Source organism: Netta rufina (genome assembly GCF_964035555.1).
Source record: "Netta rufina genome assembly, chromosome: 3".
NCBI classification, from domain to species: domain Eukaryota; kingdom Metazoa; phylum Chordata; class Aves; order Anseriformes; family Anatidae; genus Netta; species Netta rufina.
The window spans coordinates 33,204,631-33,226,441 of NC_140125.1; the positions used below are offsets into that span (position 1 = coordinate 33,204,631).

At 39.9% G+C, this 21,811-nt stretch overlaps 1 protein-coding gene across 1 annotated transcript in view; it reads left to right on the plus strand.

The window, feature by feature from the left end:
• Positions 1-11,664: 11,664 nt before the first annotated feature.
• LOC311207368 (visual pigment-like receptor peropsin) overlaps positions 11,665-21,811 on the plus strand; it is a gene marked incomplete at both ends in the record, with an annotated part of 29,175 nt that continues 19,028 nt past the window's right edge. Inside the window, 2 exons of the mRNA XM_084283373.1 lie at positions 11,665-11,782; positions 20,419-20,624. Of these exons, the coding sequence (XP_084139499.1) occupies positions 11,665-11,782; positions 20,419-20,624 (324 nt within the window). The remainder of the gene's footprint in view (positions 11,783-20,418; positions 20,625-21,811) is intronic.

Below are 21,811 nucleotides of genomic sequence, written 5' to 3' on the forward strand. Positions count from 1 at the left end.
AGTTGGTTGGTTTGTGGAGGCTGTTATCTAGTTCTCAGCTGAGTACAGAGGGATTTGGGTGTTTTTCTGCCTTCTCTGTCGTCACATGCTAAGAGGAAAATAAGTCTGGGCTGCACATGTATATGTGGGCATGGTACTGCCGTGGTCTAGAATGGCTTCTCATCATCTTTGTGCAGACTTCACAGTACAGAGATGACACATGCCATATCAGCCTTCCTAGTGCCTACCTCTGCCTTATGTTTAATGATCTGGCTGAATACCTTTTCCACTGAGGATTTGGGCAGCATGGTAAAGTGGTATTTACTCTGCTGTGAATTGGCACTTGGACTCCCTCAGAACCTGTTATCTTCAGAATGGAAGAGACTCTGGCCTTGCTCTTGGAAGTTGGGGCATTCAGACTGGCATCAAAGGCAGGACTGGTACAGACCTTGGTGCCTGTGAGTTGTTCCTGGTGGTGTCTGAGGGCTGTGTTACGAGAGCAGGAGTCCTGCAAAGGTTGCTAAATTGTGCATTGCTTCATGGCTTCTTCAATGCTGCCAAAGTGAACAGTTTGTGCGTAGATAAACTGGGCAGTGGTATTGCAAGCTCCACCAAAATCCTGCAGACAGCTCTCCTGTTGGCCTGAAGCCAAAGGCTTGATCGCTGGTAAGGGCCTGGCAGTGAGATTCTAGGCAACGCAGACCATGTTCGCGTGTGCTGTGCTAGAGCAGCCACAGGTGGTGCTCTGGCAGTCTCTGAGGGATGCCTGCTCCCTCCCCAGAGGGCATAATGGGGCACCAGAGGGCACCGAAGGAAGTTCTCACCCACCCTGATCCTTCTGGGGGAAAGATGGCACTGTGTCATCCCACCTATGTGCCTCTCAAATCTTCTCTATGGTGAGTGTTGTGTGGCTTAGGCAGGATTCTGTATGCAGACTTGGGACCAGTACTACCGTGTTAGTATTGGATGCAGCCATCTGTTGGCTTTTCCAATTGAAGGCACTACAAGAGTTTCTGTGAGGAACAGGGGGTATCCTCCTGTTTATTCTGGAATTGTCTGTCTGGCATGGTTAAGGTTAGAGATAAGATAGCATTAGCAACCTTTCTGGATTAGACCACTGAATGCTGCAGTGCCTCTCAGTTTAAGAAACATGAGCCCCCTGACATCTAATCCTTATTTTCTGCTAAGGAGAGTCACCTTTGCTTGAATTGCTGCAATGGCCCGTGGCTTTCTAAGATTTGAAAACTACCGTTTGCAGGTGACTATCGTTCCTTCTGTGGCATTTAGTAGTAGGAGTTGATAACAGATCTTTGTAAAATAACACCCTTAGAGGAGCATTTTCTCTCTGGTGTCGAGCTGAAATGCATGTGCCTGCCACAGGATGGCAGCAAGGGGACACGTTTGAAGCATCCTCTCTCGGTTCTAGGATTACATTCCATGATGAAAGAAAGGCCAAGCTAGATCACTCTGACGATACGACAAATACAGGAAAGCCTTTGTGTATTTTTATCCATTATTAATGAAAATAGTGCTTTACATAATGTATTACAATATGATAATTTGCTACTTAAAACCACTTAGCCACAAAAGCTTGCCCAGGGAGTGAGCTCTGAGAAATATATATAGTTCTTTGTATAGGAGTTCATTTTGGGGAGAAGGGGGATTAAATACTAAGAGTGAAGTATGTAATCTCATTTTAATGCTCCCCAGTAAATACCTATTTCATTCTTACTACCTTTAGACTTGGATTTCCAGTGCCTTAGGATCATTTAAATGATCTCGTCACTACAGTGCAATGCCCTGCCATGATATACCTTGGATTTCCCTAGAATTCAGTGCCTGTAGCCAGTCAGCATATTAAAATTTACATACATTTGCTTATAGCTAGTTTGGTGTCATCTCACCTGTAACAATGCTGTAAATTTTTACATCAAGGATTCTTAAGTTGCTTCTACTGGTCCCTGGTTGATTGTGTGGTCAATGTAATTGATCAGCTGTGATCACAATGACCTGCCCCAGCACTGCACACTGATAGCTCTGTGTTCAGTAAGACTACGTGAAAGCTGAAGGGGATTTATAGCCTTGCACCTCTTGAGGACTTTAGTGAAATGAAACAGGTTTTTGAAAGTCCTACTGTATGTAGGATATATAGTCCTACTATATGTAGGATTTTGATGTACAAAAAGGATGAGCCTTTTTGTTAGAAAATACAATTTTAAAAATGAAAACAAAGTGCAGCAGTGTGACAGGATTTCCAAGCAGCAAGCTCTCCACCCCAGCAGAGACAGCCTTTCCTGCTGCCTCCAGCCAGGGATCTCCATCTCCACCACTGCAGATGCATGCCCCAGCTTCACAGTGCGGTCTCTTCCAATCCAAATAGGAGGAATTTGGTGTCTCAGAATGCCCTCAGAGCCCTGCACCCCCTTTGCAGATCAGTGCCTGTAACATGCACAGAGGCAGCTGCTCACCCTTTCAGTGCACATGGAAAGATGGGGTGGGGTGCATATCTTTTACTTGAGGAATAAAAGCTTTCAGTTGATGTTTGGGAGAAGAAAAGGAGTATCATTAACACAGTTTTACTAGGTTCTCCTTCCAGCCAGGTTGTTAAAGGGTCATTAATTGGTAGGCTTTTAGAGAAAATCCTCAGCATCCCTGATCCTCTCTCCTTCTCCAATGACAGAATATGATTGAAAACATTATGAGGAAGCAAATACATTTGATCTCTGGACTACTATCCAGAAAGATCTCTCTCAAACTCACCATATGTGCCAAGGAGGCTCAGGACATTCGGGTGATGTGTGACCAAGCCCTGAACTTGGCAGGGATCTGCTAGGTTTTCCTGGGCAAATAAAATACCCTTTGTGGAATGCCTTGGCACTCTAATGGTGAAAAGTGCTGTTCAAATCTTAGGCTTTATTTTTCCAGTTTACATCAGTAAAGTGACCCGAGGATCGGCTGACAGCATTTTGAAAGCTCACTTTCTGTGCATCTGCAAACAGGGACAGGCTCTGTTTTCCCTCTCAGCAGACACAGCCCTGGCTGACCTCCTTGGAGGATTATGAACACAAGTGGGCAATGCAGTGCAGCGCCTGACCGCTCGACTTTGTGTCAGGCTGTGCATTTGTGATGTGAGTAAACTCACCTCCTCTGACCTTGCTTGGCAGCATGTGCCCTCACCCAAATAAGCGGCCTGTTTACTTATACGCCAAGCAAACATCCCTGAGAAGCTGATGCTGCTTCTTTTGAAGTACTGAAGAACTTTGCCATTCATTTGCAAGATCAGGCTGTATTTTTCAGGAGAGCCACTCTGAAATTTCTGTTGGAGCTGTTTCATCTTGCTTCTTCTCTGAGAAGTCAGTTGCTTCCTTCTTTTTCCCTAAAGCGCTGTCCAAGCAGAGTGCCTGCAAACAGTACTGGTGTTTTAGAACCATCCAGAGTAAGAAGAGACAATGTTTTCCCTTCTGTAGGGCTTGTCTTGTGCTGAGTATTTCTCTCTTCTAGCAATGCTAACTTTATTTTGGCAGACAGATGCATTCAAGAGCTGTTTGTAGCCCTGTATGGCTCTTCAGCACAAGCTACTGATACCTATGACCTACCCTAAATAAGACCCTGGCAAAGTACTGTGAGTAATTCTCAGGTGGTATTGTTGTTGGTCTTTTCATTCAAAGCTGCAGTGAAAATATCCTTTTGTTAAGTAGATCAACATAAATGGAAAATACTTGAAAGTTAAATATACATATATATATATCTTATGAATATTTTTGGTTTTAGATATGCCTTGCGTCAGTATTTACCTTGAGAAAGGCTGGCATCTACACTTTTTTCATACAGTGATGACATCTTGAAGATCGCTGAGATGATAGTGTCTGTCTTCTGTAAAAGCTGTTGATCCAACCTTGTGGTGAAGGACATAGCCAGATACAATTATAGCCCTGCCTTTGTGTACTGTTAACAAAAGAGGTTAGGAAAACATGTTAGTAACTCTCACTTGGCATTATTAGATGCTGAGAAAGCTTTTTCTACAGAGCTGGGGAAAAATTGGCTTGTTTTTAATGCTGACCTTGGAATTGCTGAATAGTAGCTTACTTTTTTATCAGTTACAATGTGATGAGTTATGACAGGAGTTATTAGAAGATTCCCAATGATGTTCTTATGTGGAGAAAAGTAGCTTTTCAGTTCAATGTCTTCTTATGTATCAAAAAAAAAGTCTATTTTAAGAAAAAAAATATATATACTTGGCTGTGGTACTTCATTAAACATCTCAAATCTTAAAGTATCTTAGTCATATTTAAACAAAGTTTCTCTTCATCTCTTATGAGATGGGCTGTCTGGGGAAAGATAAACAAAGTTGTGAAAGAGCATTGCAGTCAGAGTTGCCACCACAGTGATTTCTCCAAAGCACATCTTCCTGCTAGAATGACTCCGGATGCACTCTGCCTATATTCCCCCTTTCTCATGAAGAAAAAAGGTAGAGGCTGTTGCCAGTCCTGCTTTGCTTCAAATAGTCTTAAATGAATGGGTAATTGCTTGTGTCTAAATTTCTGCAGTGGTGTGGTGGTCAGGGCAGGTGTCTTTTTTAATCTTCTCAGGCACCAGCACTTTGCAAGCCCATCTGCATGCCCATTTCTCGCAGTCAGTGGCAGTGCATTGCTGACAGCTGGAAGCAGGGCCTTCGTGTTCACTTGCAATAACCTCTCCACCCACTATGTCTTACTCTGCACTGTGACTGTCCCATGTAGCACAGTGTCCGGCAGCCAAAACTAGAAATGGCCTAGCTGTGGTGGGCTACAGAAGTTAAAGGTTACCATATGTTCTAATGCATGTGGCTCTAAGTGCCCTCTGTGTTTGTTGGTGGTTTTTTTTTTGTTTTGTTTTGTTTTTGAGACCTTGCTAATTGAACACTGCCGGCTATCTGCAGCCAGAGATGTGGCTAAGCTTTTCTGTTTGTTTATTGTGTGTTTGTGTTTTTTTTCTCTCTCTCAAATAACATTTTGTGATCTTGCATCCCTACACAAGTCACAGTTATCCCACCAGGCCAAAAGTAGCTCCTTTGAAGCAACTCATAAATGTGTTTGCTGAAATCATGTTTGTAATCAACAGCAGTGAGCTGAGGTGCTGAACAATGTTTATTATTGTGGTCAGAGAGACGGGTGTGCTTAGCCTGAGTTTATTCAAGATGAATTTAATCAACATGTTTATCCACCTGAATTGCCAGGAAGGGCAAATTTTGACCTTAATGGTAAAAGAAGAGGCAAAGAAGCCACAAATCCTGACACTGGGGTAGCCACGCTGGCTAGAAAGGGGGAGGAGCAGCCTGCAAGTTTCTCCCATGCACAGCAGAGTCCCAGGACTCTTTTCTTTAGTGGCAAGCTACAGAAGTTCCTACAGCTGGCCTTGGGACTCGCTGCCTCACAGATCTCTGTGTGCTGATCACTTTTCCCTTGTTTCCTCACAGGGGGAAAGGATGACCAGAGATGCTACTGCAAATAGGAGAAATTGGCTTTGTACAATTTCCTCTACCACTATTTCTGTTTTTGGTCCATGGGTGTTATTTACTAGATGTAATAAAATCAGCTTCCAGGCACAGAAACCTGTTTCTGCACTCTTTTCCACCATGTTGTCTTTCCCCCTCACAGCATCCATTCATGACTTTCTTCTGCATCCCCTTGTTAGTGCCCAGGTGAGAGCCAGTGGGCAGCCTGGTCTGGGGTCTGCGCATCCCCCGGTGGCAGGTACCCAAGCATCAGCTGCAAAAAATGTCTTTCCTTTTCAGCATCCTGAGGGGATGCATTCTTTCTGGTTTACTTCAGAAAAAGTGAGAGCAGAAGAAACCAGCTTGTCCAGGGCTTCTTTGCGAGTCTCCCAGACTGATTGTTATAAGAGGCTTCTGTTATCTGCTCACACATCTGCTGATGCATCTGTTGGAATGTAGTATTAAAGACTTCATAATATCTAATAGTATATATTTTATAATAGCAACTTACACCAGTAAACAACTATGCAGTATCAGCTGAAGGAAGCACAAAGCTAGGTTAAGATTATTTATGTTTTCAGTGATTTCCTCCTGCTGTTTTGTATTCTTTTAATCCAGGATTAAATTCTAATTGTGGCTAAGTACTCAGGAAGCTCATCAATTTGAATGGAAGTTTTAGGAAGCCAACATTTCTGAGGCTTGAATGGGAAGTTATGGGGTATGATTCTTACTAGCTTGTAACTTCTGGAGGTTTTGTGCAAAGCAAGCAAAAATTAAATAAATGGAACAAAGAGAGAATCCATTTCTTGGATGTGATGATAGACAATGAATGAAAGTACAGTGCCTTGGGTTTTACACTCATTTGTGCTGCCTTATGTAATCTCATATGAACACATTAAGATAAAAGTCTGTGTTTCTTCTTTCATAGTGTGGATGTTGGAGCTGAGCGTGAAAAGAAAAAGCATTGTCTAAAAGGAAACTCACACTTTCCTCAAAGCAGTCAAAATAAATCTGCATAGTTTCACACAGGGAAAAAAAAAACGCAGATGCAGTTAAGCAGGAGGTTTGTTTTTTCTGCAATTTTGGTAATAGATCTTTGATATGAAGGAAAAAAACTTCACTGAAGCCAATGCAGCTCTATCATGCTGCTGCCTGCTCTATGTAACCTGTAGCCTCATAAGTACAGTTATCACCATTGATAGTTATGCACTAACACTGCAGTAGTATAGCATGTCAGGCTTGCTTTTCAAATCTCCTGTGCCTGCCTGGAATGATTTTTAGCCGGTTTCAGTGTGACAGCAGGTTTTTTTTTCAATGATCAGGTGACTATTTCCTGATTAGTTTTACTTGTTTTTACAGACATGATATAACCAGAAGTTTTGCAGAGATCGGAGTAGCGGGTGGTCATTCTGTGTAGAATGAAATGCTTGTGGCCCTGGCACAGCGTTACAGTGTAGGAGAGCACAGGCCAGGCCTGGCAGCAGGGGTCCCACTGGTGGTGATACAGGAGGCAGTGGAGAGGCATGACGATGTAGGGTGGTAGGAGAAGTTGGCACAGGACATCAGGGGAGGCTTCAGGGCTTTGAGCAGCTCCACAGCCAACAGTTAAGTGCGAACCTGGAAGGAGGGCAAAACTGGCATAGACATAGAAAAGAAAATAGAAAATAAGTATGCAATGTATGTAAGATATATTCTATATAGTAAACTCAGTTGCAATGTGGAGTTACAGACCAAAGATAAAGAGCAAGGTCTAAAGCATGAAGGAAAATGTGTACAAATGCTCCAAAGAGGACGTTAGAATGAGAAGGAGGAAAACAGCAGCTTCAACATCATGTTCCTCCTGGCAGGACTTACTTAGTCCATAGAATATAACTTTAAGGTTCTCCTGGCATTAAAGTCCTTTTGCTATGTGTTGTTTTCTTATTGATTCTAAATTTTTGCCTTTCCTACAGAGAGTGATTTCTTCACGAGTCAGTGACAGTTCATTTGATGCACCTCCCTCTCACAGCATACTTCAGAGTTTGGTAAGCAGAAATGAACCAGGACATTTGAACCAACAAGTAAGGAATTGATTTCACCTCAAGAAAAAAATGTTTGTTTACAAAAGTTTGTAGGTGAAAATGTCATTTACTTTTAGCAGACAGCAAGCAAGCTTTGTATTGATCATTAATTGTGAAGAATAATTTCTGTTTTGATCCTGTTTGTAAGTGGTAGTATCTTCATTTTTCATGGTTCACGATATTTGCAGTGTCCATAAACTCTGCAGTCATATGTTATGACACAAACTTGTATTTGAAGAAAAGCAATATTCTAGGTGCTCTCCTCTCTGACATGCAGCACTGAACTGCCACAATGAGACATGCCCCAGTGACAGGACACCAAGGCAGCCACCATTTTGAAGCAGGTTTGTCTAAAGCTGCCATTATAACAAGCTCACTAAGGATGACTGGAAGGCTTTTAAGGCCAAAAAGACCAGTGTTATTAGAACAGGCACTACAAATTACTTTTAATACAGAAAAATCTGTGCAATTTATGATAGCAGGTTGGAAATACAAAAGCTTAAATCTTGTATTCCACCGGCCTGTGTCCCACAGAGAGGCTCCTGCCTTCCATCTGAATTTCCACTTTTTCTTAGTGATCTCACTTCCCTTGGATACTCTTTTTGTCATCTCAGAAGCCTGACTTCCTGCTCCTTAATGTGATATCTTGTGAACTCATTCAGCTGCCTACAGGGTTTAGTTTTCTTTAGCATCACCTAACCTGCTCAGTGTAAGTTCAGCTCAGAGCAGGGCAATAAAATAGTACAAAAGCCTCAGCCACCTGATCTGCACAACACATATTTGCTTCTGCTAAATCATCTTCATCCAATATAAAAGCAACATATGTTTGAAGCTGGGAGAAGGTCTGTTTTCATACTAGCATCAATTGAAACACTCTGTTCCCTGAGAAATTGTTAATTTCAAATTGTATATTGCAGTAATGAGCTCTAATGAAGCATTTTTTTCTGACAGCTTTCAAGATAGAGAATAAGAGTAAAGTGTGAAGTAGAGCTGGCTAAACCCAATTAACATCATGGAAGAAGCATGTATTTTACAATATATTAATTACACGATATAATCATATTCTTAACTGAATTTGCCAAGTAACGTAACACGGAACTGAAATGTGGTTCCAGCATACATCTACAGAGTGCATGAAGTGCATTGTACTTATGGTAAGTGTCACAGGGGAAGGGAATAGTCTAAGATTAGATGGACATACATATCATAAATGGCGCAGCATATTTCATATTATGATCATTCTTCTATTAAAAAAAAAAAAATGTGTTTTTTCTGCTATATGATCAGAGGTCACCACAATGCCACCAGCTGAATCTCAGCAATTAAAGAACAGATTCAGGTCTGCTTTCTTACAGGTAGGTGTTCCATGTAGCATGCAGCAAGCACAGTCATTTCCATTCTACAATTGGTATGTTTTAAACATTAATACCCTGATCTAATGTTTATAGGAGTTTTGAGTTCATTTGTCATTGGGAAAATGCACAAATTATTTCAACAAGTGTATTTTATTGGAAGTGGTGAACAAATATATAGTCTTATTTTGGAAAATAATCTCTTACTGATATGAATTGCATTTTCTGGCTACCTCAGTGAAGTTCATAGGTATAACTCATCATCACAAGATTATTCTTTCCAAGACTAAGTACTATCTTGTTGGAAATTGATTGGATTTTTTATTTGATATTGATTATAATGAAAAATGTGAAGTTGAAACCAAAGTAATTTATGAAAAAAAATCAATGTAGAGATTTGCCTAGTAATATACCATTGGATTAGTTTGAAATCCCCTTGATTCATACTTTTCAAAAATTTCACAAAATATTATGCCTTCAAAATGCCCTCCAGCATCTATTTTTATCTGCTTATGGTATATGGTGTTAAACCTTTTGCATATTTTTCATGTCTCACTTTCTCCTCTTTTGCCCCTAGTCCAAACTCTTTAATCCCCGTGTAACAGGTATCATGCAAAAGCAGTGCTGTGAGATCTCATGCTAGCTTTTTGACAAAATCATTCCTTTGGCAACATCCTAACTTTTTGGTGCCACCCAGGGAAAACAGATGCTTGTTAGAAACATATGACATCATAAATTTCCTGTCACACACAGATTTAAAATCTTACTTTTTTTTATGATGTACTGGGAATTCTTGGTAAACTGAACTGTCATGTAACTAGACTGTCTCTCTCAAGCCAGTCAGTATTGCTGTGTTACGTGCCTTGCTGTGGTGGTATATATGTCCCACTTAAAGAGGTTAGGGACTAGGGATTAAAAGGCTGTCACACATTTTAGCAGCCCAAATAAGAGCTACCTGCTGGCTTATATCCATTCTAAATTGGCTTTGTGTTCCACCTCAGAGATTATTGGTTGGTTCAGTGTGTCTGTACCATGGGCTTTGTTAACCTGTCATGTCTTCACCCAGTCATTTTAATCAGGTGTCCTCAGGCATCTGTGGTTTGAGAAGGTTTTTTCCTTCCTTAATGTTCCAGGAATGGCTTCATTAAACCTTCAAGTACAGACATCAATATTCATTTCTTATATTCATGGAATCACAGAATGGCTTGGGCTGGAAGGGACCTTAAAAAGATCATTTGGCTCCAACCCCCCTGCTGTGGGTAATGATGCCACTCACTAGTCCAGGTTGTCCAGGGCCTCGTCCAACCTGGCCTTGAACACCTCCAGGGATGGGGCATCCACAGCTTCTCTGGGCAACCTGTGCCAGTGCATCACCGCCCTTGGAGTAAAGAATTTCCTTGTATTCACCTGGAAAATGAAACAATAGGTACTGATTATATTAGGTAGGTTTTACTTCCCCCAGTAGTGTATTTTATCCTGTAAGGATCTCAGAGAGCCTTGCACAAAGACAGCTGAGGGACAGCATTTCTAGAAGTGTAGAAATGGCAAAATTTCCCCTAAGGTCATATATGCTCCAGCCATGAAGCAACAAAAGTGCTTAAAATAGAAGGTAAGAGTCCTGACAGTCAGTTGTTCTATACATAGCGTAGAAGCAGTCAGCTTCTGCTAGTCTTGAAACCATGGCTTGCTGATGGTCTTAAAGTCCAAATTCTGCTTTCAGTTGCCTCAGTAAGCTTGTTGGATTTCAGCTGGTCATGGGGAGTGTTCAGGGTTCATCCCAGTCTACTTTCACAGCCAACGATTTGCCTTTGAGCACGATGTGGCTATTTCTTCTTGCTGCAAAGGGTTGCCCTCCATTATTATTCATCACACTTCCTTTAGCCTCCCCTCTCGAGGTGAGGCGGTTATAATGTTTGCTGCTTTAGAGGAACTAATTCAGACTCCAGTTTTGAATTATGACTACAGGCAGGTTGGTAAGACAGACTATATTTGAAATGCAATCATTGATACCTCAGTAAAGACTGAAACTACTCCAAACTGACTCACTGAAAGCACATGTAATGTTTCTACAAGATCTCATTTTTCAACAGTGTGGGATAATCCAACTTACTTGGAACGTGTAAGATTGGCAGGTGCTTAGCAGTGTAAAAATAAGATTCACAGTTCTTAAGACAATTTTCAGTACAGGTGGAAAACAAATTTTCCCTTTATTTAAAATTAACAACTTGTTCTGCTAGTAAAGTAACTTCATAGTTTACTACTTGTGCTGTATTAAAGTCACATTCTCAGATGCACCTTCTTCTTTAATCTCTCTGAGATATTTTTCCTCAAAATGTATTTAAAACTAAAACCCTAACACACTTTAGTGATGACAAAAACATGGAATTAATAGTATTTCATCAATATATCAACATGCACTATGCTTGTGGGTGTGCTTGTGAACCTGTAGGCTATGTAGTATCACTCCATTTTAGAGGAGGTTGTCTTTTTGTCAGATACACATTCTTCATTCAAGATTTCTTCATGTAGCAGTTACGAGGATGTGAGGAAATCTGCTACGTTTGGCTGTCACAGGTTCACAGGCTGTATTAATAGATAGGATTAGTGAATAAGCACAGGTCTGAAGGCTGTAAAGCTCCTGTCCCTTGAGACTTCCTTCTTTAGGTTATTAGTCTCATTGAAGAGCTTCTCCGAATAGCGGGAGCAGAAGCAGAAGAAAAGGCTGGATTTATTTTATTTTGACTGGCATTTGAGATATACTGGGGTAAAGGCAAGTTCTGGGTCATAGGCTTTGTTGAAAATGTCTCTCCAGTCTCCACAGGCACCCTGGAGGAACAACAACATCAGTTTCTTGAGCAGAGAGGCTGCTGTCACGGAACAAGGAGAGACTATTATAGGCTTCTACCTACTGGCTTTAGGTATGTACTTTGTTTTGACTTGGCTTGTAAAATGAAGCTCCTAGTAGAGTTTGGTATAAAGCTCAGAGTGACTGCACTTGGTTTTTACCCATAACAGAATAAGAAGTTATAAAATGCAACTTTTTTCTTCAGCTATTACAAGATTAAGCTTTCTTTTGCTAAAAGGTGATTAATAATCAATGCAAAAATTTTGAAAAGAAAGAAAAAAAACACTCAATCCTGCAAACTCTTAATTACTGTTCACTGAATTTAATATGTGGAAAGAGCACATATTAAGAAACACCTTATCAGAAGTACATATAATACTTCTCTATCTTCTCAGTAGCACTGAATTAATGTTCTGTGATTTCCAGAGTTTTGACTACTGCTGGTCGGTTGGCATCTTACAATTACCTCCTGCAGAGACAGAAAATACAGTTCTATCATATGTTTTTTTCCCTAAATTAAACTACTTGTACTACTTTTGCTTTAATTGTTCACTGAAAAACAAACAAATAAACAAAAAAAACTTCTTTAAACAGGGCCTATGAGAGATCTAAGGACTAGAGCATTATCCTGTGTTAGCAGTTCCAATACTTCGCGTTCATTTACGTTCTCCTGTGTGACAGCTATTATAAGTGCATAGTAGCTGAAAATGGAACCTAATATGAACTCAGCTGGATCACAGTGCAACTTTGTTGGTGTCATTTGTTTAAATATTGTCTACTTGAGGCAGGCTCACTGAAGGATATGAGCAAACCTCATATTAAACTTCATATTAAAGAATGCAGGTTTGGTAAGTAATCAAAATTTCCATCTGTATAGTTTCACATTAAAGTTCAAGAAAAGATAACTTCTACATCAGTTATTCTAAGCAGCCCATACAAAAATGTTTATTTTTAAATGTTTGACCTAAGCATTTTTTTTCTTTTTCTAAGCTTGCCATATATTGCAAGTAGCTCACTCACCATCAGCTAATGCTTGAAAAAAACACTGTGAAAATTATAATGTAAAACAATAAGTACTTTGTTTATATGAGATTTTCTGTTTTATCTGTAAAAAGTAGGGGAAAAAGAAGTTGGTTTGGAATAAAAAGAGAGATTCTAGCCAAAAGAAAAAAAAAAAAAAAGTAAATAAAAAAGCATGACTTTTATCTTATTAAGAAACTTAATTAGAAGAGTGCCTGCAAGATAAAGTGGAGTTATCTCAAATTCATTCCCAATCTGTTCGCATGTGCACACCCCAGCACAAATGGCTGGGAACAGGCTGCACCATCGGCTAATGAATTAATCAGTTGCATTTAGGACTAGAAAAACCTTGTGGGTCAGCAAGGCCAGTCCCCTGCTGTGACAATATATAATCCCTTTTACAAAGCTATCATGCTTCCTTTTACAAATGGTTAGGGATTTTTGTTGTTGCTGCCCTTCTTCCAATTGACAGCCTGTTCCTGACTTCATTTCTGTGTTGGGTAGGACCGTTTTCCTAAATTCTTAGCTAAATTGATCATATGAACTTTGTCCTTTTTGTCACTCCTTTTAATTTAAATAATTTTTGTTGCCTGCAATTAATCTCCCACAGCCTCTCTGTATCCCTAGAGTAACATTAATATCCTGTTGTCAAACTTTGTATTCCAATATTAAGCAAATGAGGGTTTTCTTTATCTCCTGTCATAAGTGTTTCCTCTGTCATTTTAGCCCGTCATCATAGCAGCTTTTTGCAGTTCCAACTTTGACTCATTTTTTGAACCAGAACTACATACAGAATCCAAACAAGATCTCACCATCACCATTCATTCATATTTACACTTCTGTAGCTCTGCTAATCCCTCCTAGTGGTGCCTGTGCATCACAGACAGGTAGCATGTGCTTCTTCCACTGAAGGTGTTTTCCTTTACTGCTTCCTAATGCTGACCTCACATCTTATTAGCAAATACACCTTCAAGTACTTAAGCACCCAAGCTTTTACACTGTTCTGTTAAATTTCATTCATTCCTAATTACTGCAGTCTTCAAAGTCACCAAGTAATTTTTATATGCTATCCAGTCATCTTCTATCACTGATTGTCAGCTTTCACCAGCAATTTCATAGCTGCTGTAGCTCCTTCTGGTTATGCCAAACCTCTCATGAACCTAAAACCTGTTCTGAAGCCGATCATGGAGGAAACTCATTACTAATCTCCCTGCACATAACATTCACGCTCAGGTCCACATCACTGCAATTGTTTCTATTCCTCACCTGTGTGAATAAACAATTTCCTATATGCTAACAGAATACATGTATTTATTAAAGATAGTTTAGTACTTCTACACCAATTTCTTTGGAAAAATACTAGTAGGGCATAAGCTAGTTTTCAGAAGCCCTTATTACCAAAGAATCTATTTTTCATTTTATAACCATCTCTTTATCCTCCCTTTAAAATTTGGCTTAAGGACCTGCTGCTGCAGGATGACTGAAAGACTGTAAATAAGGTCTCAAAATCAGTGAGAAAAAATTGGAACTTTCCAATTGTGTGTGTTTTATGAGTCGCCACAATATCTTCCAAAGCACTCTTTAGTACTGCTGTCAAGGAGAATCTTTCTTTGAGGGGACTGGTGAAAATAAGCTGTAAGTATAAAAATATTAGGGGGGAGAATTTCCTTTATGATCTTTCTAAAAGAATGTTTTTCAGAGTTTGACAGCTGAAATGTAGACAACAAGAAAATAACAATTTTCAGCAGGAATGTTGTGTTTGGTGGGTTGCTTTTTTTTTTTTTTTTTTTTCTTCTTCCAGCTTATGATGTTAGAATTCAATATGTATTTCTTCCGGATCTCTTTTAAGAAATATTTGGATATGCTTTTTATTTATTTAATTATTTTAAATATAGAGACAGCAATACAATTCCACTGTTAGCAGCTACATAAAAAACACATCTATACACTTCATTATAATTGAAGTTTTATATATCAAGGGGCCAATGCATTCAGCCAAACATTACCTGTTTTTGAAAATGGACAAACACATGAACCAACAAGTTATTACCAAAATGTTTCAAACTTTGTAACTAGTCTAAGCTTCATCTGAGTTTACTTTCTGAAGTCTATTTCTAATCAACTTCATCTGCCCCATGTATCTGTAAAGCTGAAGTCCTACTGTGATAACGTCATACAGCTGCTAAAGGTTGCACATTCATTGGTTTTTAAGTGCTCCAGATCCTTCTGACAAGCTTGTAAATGCTTGGAATGTCACAGCTGCTATTGAAACTTACCACCAGATTCAAAACTGCTACCTAAGTCAAATCCAGACTGGTGGGGTGGGATGACATTTTTCCCCCCATAAATATTAATTGTAATCCTGAAGTAATTGTTATTTTCTGTGTTTAGACACAATTTGCTCTGTGCTCATTTTCCTAGTTCCCTAGATTCATATTTAACTGGGACTGTTAGAATGAAAGTTTGGCATAAAAGAAAATTTTGAGCATGACAGAATATTTGATAGAAAACAAAATTCTGACTTTCTGTGAGTGCTCACATCAGAAAGGCATGCTGAGAGCATTACCAGCCTGATCTGAAAATGGGAACGGACCACAAGACCCAAACTTGCCTTTAAATGGCACTCATTTCTGAATGGTGTCAGTAAGATACTTGACAAGTGACAGAATGAGTGTTATTTTGGACAGTTATTTGACAACTAAACCTGAGAAGGTGGGAAAGAAAACAAACTTTTCACAAAGTATCCATCCACAAAATGATTGTATTTACTGAACAAATAATCTCTCCACGCTTTGTCAAGTCTAAAACATGATGACTTTTCTTTCTGCCAAAATTGGCAATATGGCCTAGATAGGATATTGTGTATGTATAATTAGCGGTGAAGACTGAAAACAGAACAGGGTCACTTCACAGCTGCAGTAGTTAATGACAGATTTGCAACCTTTATATTTTCTCACTGTTTTAGATAAAAGACTTTCAGATGATAAAACTTGACAGCAGACTCCTTCAGATAGGGATTTACGCTTACGTAGTACAGGCGGTGGAGTCAGTGTTCAACTCCATTCATGCCTGCTCTATACTCAATATATATACTCAATATATATATTCAATATATAGATACTCAATCCAATTTCATTCCTAGAGGTGAAGCCAAGGGAAAAACATAGTTTGCCCTATGACACTGAGCCTTCACCTTTTGTTCTTCATTACTTCATTACTTGAATCCTTCCACTTAAGACCGTATGTTTTAAACTGTAGATGGGTGAGGTATAACCCACCCCTTTTTTTAATTAATTCTTATAAGTTTTTAAAAGTAAGGCCCACACAACAGTGTATGTGTAGTATGAAGAAGCCTATGTATGTAAAAAGGACAATTACCTGTCCCAGCTGAGCATGGATGCTCGCATCTATTGAAAATATGGGAATATTGAAAATAAGCTATTAGTTTCCCTATACCAAACTAAACTCTGGGGAAAAAGAAATCTAATGCAAACAATGAAATTGCACACAGGCTCTGGTGTTCATCCCTTGTTCATAGCCCTTCTCAAACAGATGAGAGAAAAGAGGATATGCCTACATGCTCAGGCTTGGGTGATCTGGCAGAAATCTTTGTAAAATTGTTGCATTCCACATTAGCTGTTCCCTGATCCTGGCAATTCACTCTTCTCAGATGCTTTCAGCAGAGACGTTTTCACTGTCTTTATTCATTCTTGTTGTCTACTTTTTGGATGCTTGTTTTGCACTGGCTGGTGGACAACATGCTGATACAGGACTTTGCATTTCGGTTCCTGACTTCTACCAGCTTGCTTGGCAGCCTTCCCGTTCCTCCCCTGCAAGTCATGGATAACTGCATCAACCTCCTTTGCGGAGCATTTTTGAAATCCGAGGATTAAAATGCTCCATTAGGAGGTATTACTTCAGGGGAAGGATTACTACTGAGTTATATAAGGGCAATACAATGGTTTTTAATATTGCTTTCCATCCTGTTCCTCCTACCTCCCAGTGTTTGCAAATGTGGTACCAACTATGTTTCTGTAAGTCGAAAAGGTCTTCACAGCACTGTCCACAGATAAAAGCAGGTTCCTGAGGAGTATGGGTGACTCTTTAGTTTTCAGTATGTAGCGATTATCAACGCTCATTTAGCCTATTCTGCTCTGATACTGGCAGTCTCACAACAGCTGCTCTCAGTCCTGTCCTCTGTTAATGAACATCAGCAATTTTGTCACCTGCCATTTAACTGCCAGCATCCCTCGTCAATGAGACCATATCAGACAGCATTACAGCTTGTAGGGGAGCTGCGATGGCTCTACTCTGAACCTTATGTTGAGTGGAAGTTCTCAGTTTCACCCTGTCTGTTATTTTTCTCTCTCAGCCGCTTAGAGATCTCAATTGGAACCTGTCTGTCCTTTTTCACCAGAATTTCCTGAGGATCCCGAGATTGGGTTAGGGGGGGTTGTTTTTATTTTGTTTTTCCATATCTTCCTGTAGAACATTGCAGACAGACTGCAGAAAGCAGAACTGGTTTCCTCAGCTCCATCTCTTCTACCCCTTGTTTCATTGAGAGACCACCTGGTGACACCAATGCCTTATAGCACTTCAAAGTTCAGAGGTTTCTTTCTGGGGTCTGGATTGGCCTGTGATCTGCCCTGAGGCACGCATGCCTGCAAAGCAATTGAGGAAATTCCTGCCCTCACCAAGTGTCAAAACTATTGCTGCATTTGCTTGGCATTACATTTTTAAACCTTTTTTCCCTTATTGTATTCTCAGGGCTGGGGAAGAGGTGTTTTTGTTTGGTTGGGTTTGGTAAAGTCCAAAGTCAGCAACCCCAAAGCAGCATGCCTATCTGAGGGTGCAGAGATCCAGTGTCCCACAGTCACTGCTCTGGTTAATAGTACTTTTATGTCACCATTGTTTTTGTTACTCAAAACAAAACTCACTTGTTTTCTTAGAACCGAGTTCTTTCTTTTTTATTTTATTTTTGATCAGAGTACTAATCAGGCATACCTCCAAGACACATCAGGTGTTTTAGGGACTGCATATGCCAGTGAAGGTTACCCACCTGCAGTGGTTGAGAGCATTGCCCCTGTCTTCAGAAGTGTTATGCATGCACTCTGTCTCTGATTTTATCTCATTGCTTCCCCCACCCCCATTCCTCGGTGTCTGAAAGTAGTTTTGAAAGTGATCACAAATACAGGGTGTCTGTCATCTTCATCTAAAATAGCTGTATTGTTCTTTTGCATGACCTTTTTCCTCAGGTTTGTTGTTTTTTTTTTTTTTTTCTTTTCCCCTAAGACACTTTGACTGAAAACTCCCTTACTCTCCAGGCTCAAGGGAATTTGTTCTGTGTATTCCTAGCAAGTGCACATGTATGACATTGTAAGGACAGTCCTCCTATCTATTACACTGCATTGCATTGACAAAAGGTTACTGTTTATAGAGGTGAAATTTTATTATGTTTGCCATTTTAGCACAGTCTCTTAATATTGATAGGGAAAATACTTCCACACCTACTGCCTTGAAAGTTATCTTACCTTAGAGGAGGTAGAGTTGACGCATGTAAACACCACAGCTCTCATGATTGCACTGCAAACTGTCCTAATGTACTCCCAAAGCAGTCAGTCCTCCCATGCCCTGCTGTACCTATTTATAATGCCGAGACCCAGAGAAAAGTTGAAAACAATTTCTGTCTAGAAGAACGCACAGTCTGGTAATAAGACTCCGTTAAGAAACATTGTCACCTAGTGGCCAGAATAAGATACACTTATTGTTGTTGATCTTATAAGGACATATATCTGTATAAATATGTATGTGTGTGTATGTATATATATATATCTACACGTATGAATCTCAACATATCATTACACCCATGTCTATTTCTGGTTAACGCCATATGTTGACACATCAGCTCTTCCCAGTTTGAAAGCGCTTCAGCAACTCGTGCGTGTTTGCTATGCGAGCCAGAACGGCAGCTTCTTGGCAGTTTTACAAAGAAGTTATTAGAAAGGAAATTAGTCTGCAGAAAAAGCTGTTTGCATTGCAGTACCGAGACTGTCCTACCAAGCACCTCCCGCTCCAGACTAGCCGCTGCACCCTGCTGGGCTGTAAATATGTAACCTCGCTACTTGGAGAACAAGCGCATTGCTCACTGGTGTTTCAGCTAGTGATATTCCCAGCTGGCTTGGACATACAGAGGAAATTTCCTGCTAAGTCCCTGCCTTGTGAGCCACAGTCTGACCGAGAAACACCAGGTTCCCATCATTTGGGGTTATTATGTTTCCCAAAGGAAGGCAGCTGCCCCATTGCTGTGATAATAAACCTGTCAGCTGTTCTTCATCTTGTGAACTTCTCTGAATATCTAGAGGTGCTGTGCAATGCCGTCACATCACATCCTTCTTCAGTACATGTATTTGCATCTTGTTGTGTCCATATTCAGCATCCATACTCTGGGATAACTACTTCTTGTGTCCTGATGGAAGATTAATGTTTTTCTCTGACCTGGTTGTTAGTTAAGGTTGCACCTTGGCACCAGCTGTGGGAAACAAATCCACCAGCTCCTAGGCTCCTACAAAGTTGTTCTAAGCAGCAGACACTCAGAAGAGGTGGTGTTTTGCTCTGCATTAACAAGGTGAGGTGTGTGCAGTCATGGAGCAGGTTTTGGGGTGGAGGTGTGAGTTGATGGGAGCTGGGTGCTACCTAACCTGGTGCTCATCAGGAGTGCTCATCACTCCTGAAGCTGCCCTGGAGCTGTCCCCTTTACCAGCTAAGTCCCATTCTCAACAACGAGCCTGATACTTACAAGCAAGCATCTTGTTAAACGTAATTCCTTTCTACATGTCTGTATCACTTCAGAAAGTGGGATGCAAACAACCCAGGTCTTGCATGGACAGGCAGAGCAATAGCCACACATATTTGTGTGATACTCTGGATCTCTCCAAATGAGTAGGTGACTGATTATTACCAGATTCAGAATCATCTCCCTTCCTCGTGTTTTCTTTGTGTAGCTAGACATACAAGACTGTAAGAGAAGGCACAACTTTTTCTTTTTTTTTTTTTTTTTTTTTTTCCTCTAGTGCTTCCGTGAATGTCCTTTTCTAAATGTTCTTTTTATACAGATTAAGCCATTTCCAGCTGGAACAGACTTTGCTGAAAGGAGATCCTAGACTGTTCTAAGAGAATAAACTTAATTGTATTAGCTGAAAAGGGCAGTACTCCAGAAAAGACTGCTGAAGCATCTCTGTGACTATTTGCGTGATCATTCAGGATCCATTACTGTATACAACATATCTAAACAGCTGCAGCTTCTGGCAGATTTTATGTAGTCTCTGCTCCACTCTACGACTCTTTCTATTTTTTCCCCAGGAGTTGTTTCATGAGTTTCATCCATCTATTTAGGAAAAAATAAATAAATTTACTCTAGGCCTTCAAATGGTGGATCTTCGGGAAACACAGCAGCAACTCTTTGTGTTCATTCTGTTTTATTGTCAGTTATTCACTTGTTCCTAATTCTGAAATACACCTAGTTACTTATAAAGGTTTCATGCATAAGCTGTCCAGTGGCTAAAATACAGTTTCAATTAATTTCTAATGGAACAAAAGGGTAGCATTAGAAGTGACATCACACATTTACAGATTGAACTGCTGCTTGCTTTGTTTGGTTTTAGATTTCATTAATTAATTTTTTTTTTTCAGGTTGGCTGTCTTGGTTTGGAAATAGCATTGTGATTTTTGTCCTGTATAAACAAAGACATCTTCTGCAGCCCACTGACTACCTCACATTTAACTTGGCAATATCAGATGCTGGCATCTCTGTGTTTGGTTATTCACGGGGGATCATTGAAATCTTCAATGTTTTCAGAGATGATGGATTCATTATCACATCAATATGGACTTGCCAGGTAAGACTGGATTATACTCAATTAGACAAAATAAGTGTAGCTATTTGTGTACATACTGTGTATAAATAACAAAGCAGGACCAAAAAGGTGAAAAGAAGTACTGACTAACCTTCCAAAAGGACAGTTGTCTCTTTTGCTACATCCATAAATCCATGTGATTGATCAGCTTTTGACATATTTTCAGTGATTTTTCCTACCACAAAAAATAAACATATCCAACACGCTGACTGATGCTACATTTAAATGCTGTCCTTCCTACAGGAGGATTCTGTATGCTTGAAATTCATAATTTGCTTTGTAGAAGAGGGTCTAGAAACCTTAGAGAAGGTTTGTATAATGAAAGTTTCACAATTATTGCACAAAAGATGTCCTTTGCTATAGTGTGTTTACAGTTTCATTCTATGTTCTTGTGGTCACCTGAGGAGACCAGCACCGATCAGTTCAATCCACATATACCATAGAGAAGATTTACTAGTGAGTTAGTCTAAAATTGCACTTTCCAGAGTCATTTAATCTTGGTTTTACAGGAAAACAATAACAAAGTGGTTTCTTGTTTTGGTTGATTTTTTTTTCCATAGTGATAAAAGGATACTTATAGCATTTTTTCTTATCTATATTTACCTCTTATTATCTGCTTTATATCCTTTTTTCTTTTCTTACTTGAATCAGAAGTGCATCTGCAGAGTATTATGGGACTTGGACTTGTGTTTTGCAAGGTATTTTAGACATTTAATCTAAACGAAGAAAACAAGACTGAGTTGATAGGGATTTGATTTTTTGGAGGCAGACTTGCACATTGCTTTCCTTCTCCCTTTCTTTCCTTCTCTGGTATCCACCAGAGAGTACTTTGCTCTTTGTAGGTAACAAGCTTTTCTTCCCCTCCATGTGGGCCATCAGAGAATCTAGCTCTATCTCTTCACAATACTTCTTACTGTTTTTTTTTGTTTGTTTGTTTGCTTTTCCTTAGCTTCATGTCATAGCTCACACTCATGTTGGAAAGCACAGCTGCAGGCTCTGCTTCTCTTCAGCTCTCTTGCAGCTAGCCCAGTTGTTGACACTTCAGCATTTAACTCAAAGCAACCTAGGCTCCTGCTTGACAAGGCATTTAGAGCAAAGCTTCTGCATGACACTTGGGCATAGCCGTTAATTACAGCATGTAGCTAGTTGTGCTGAATCGCTTGCAACGT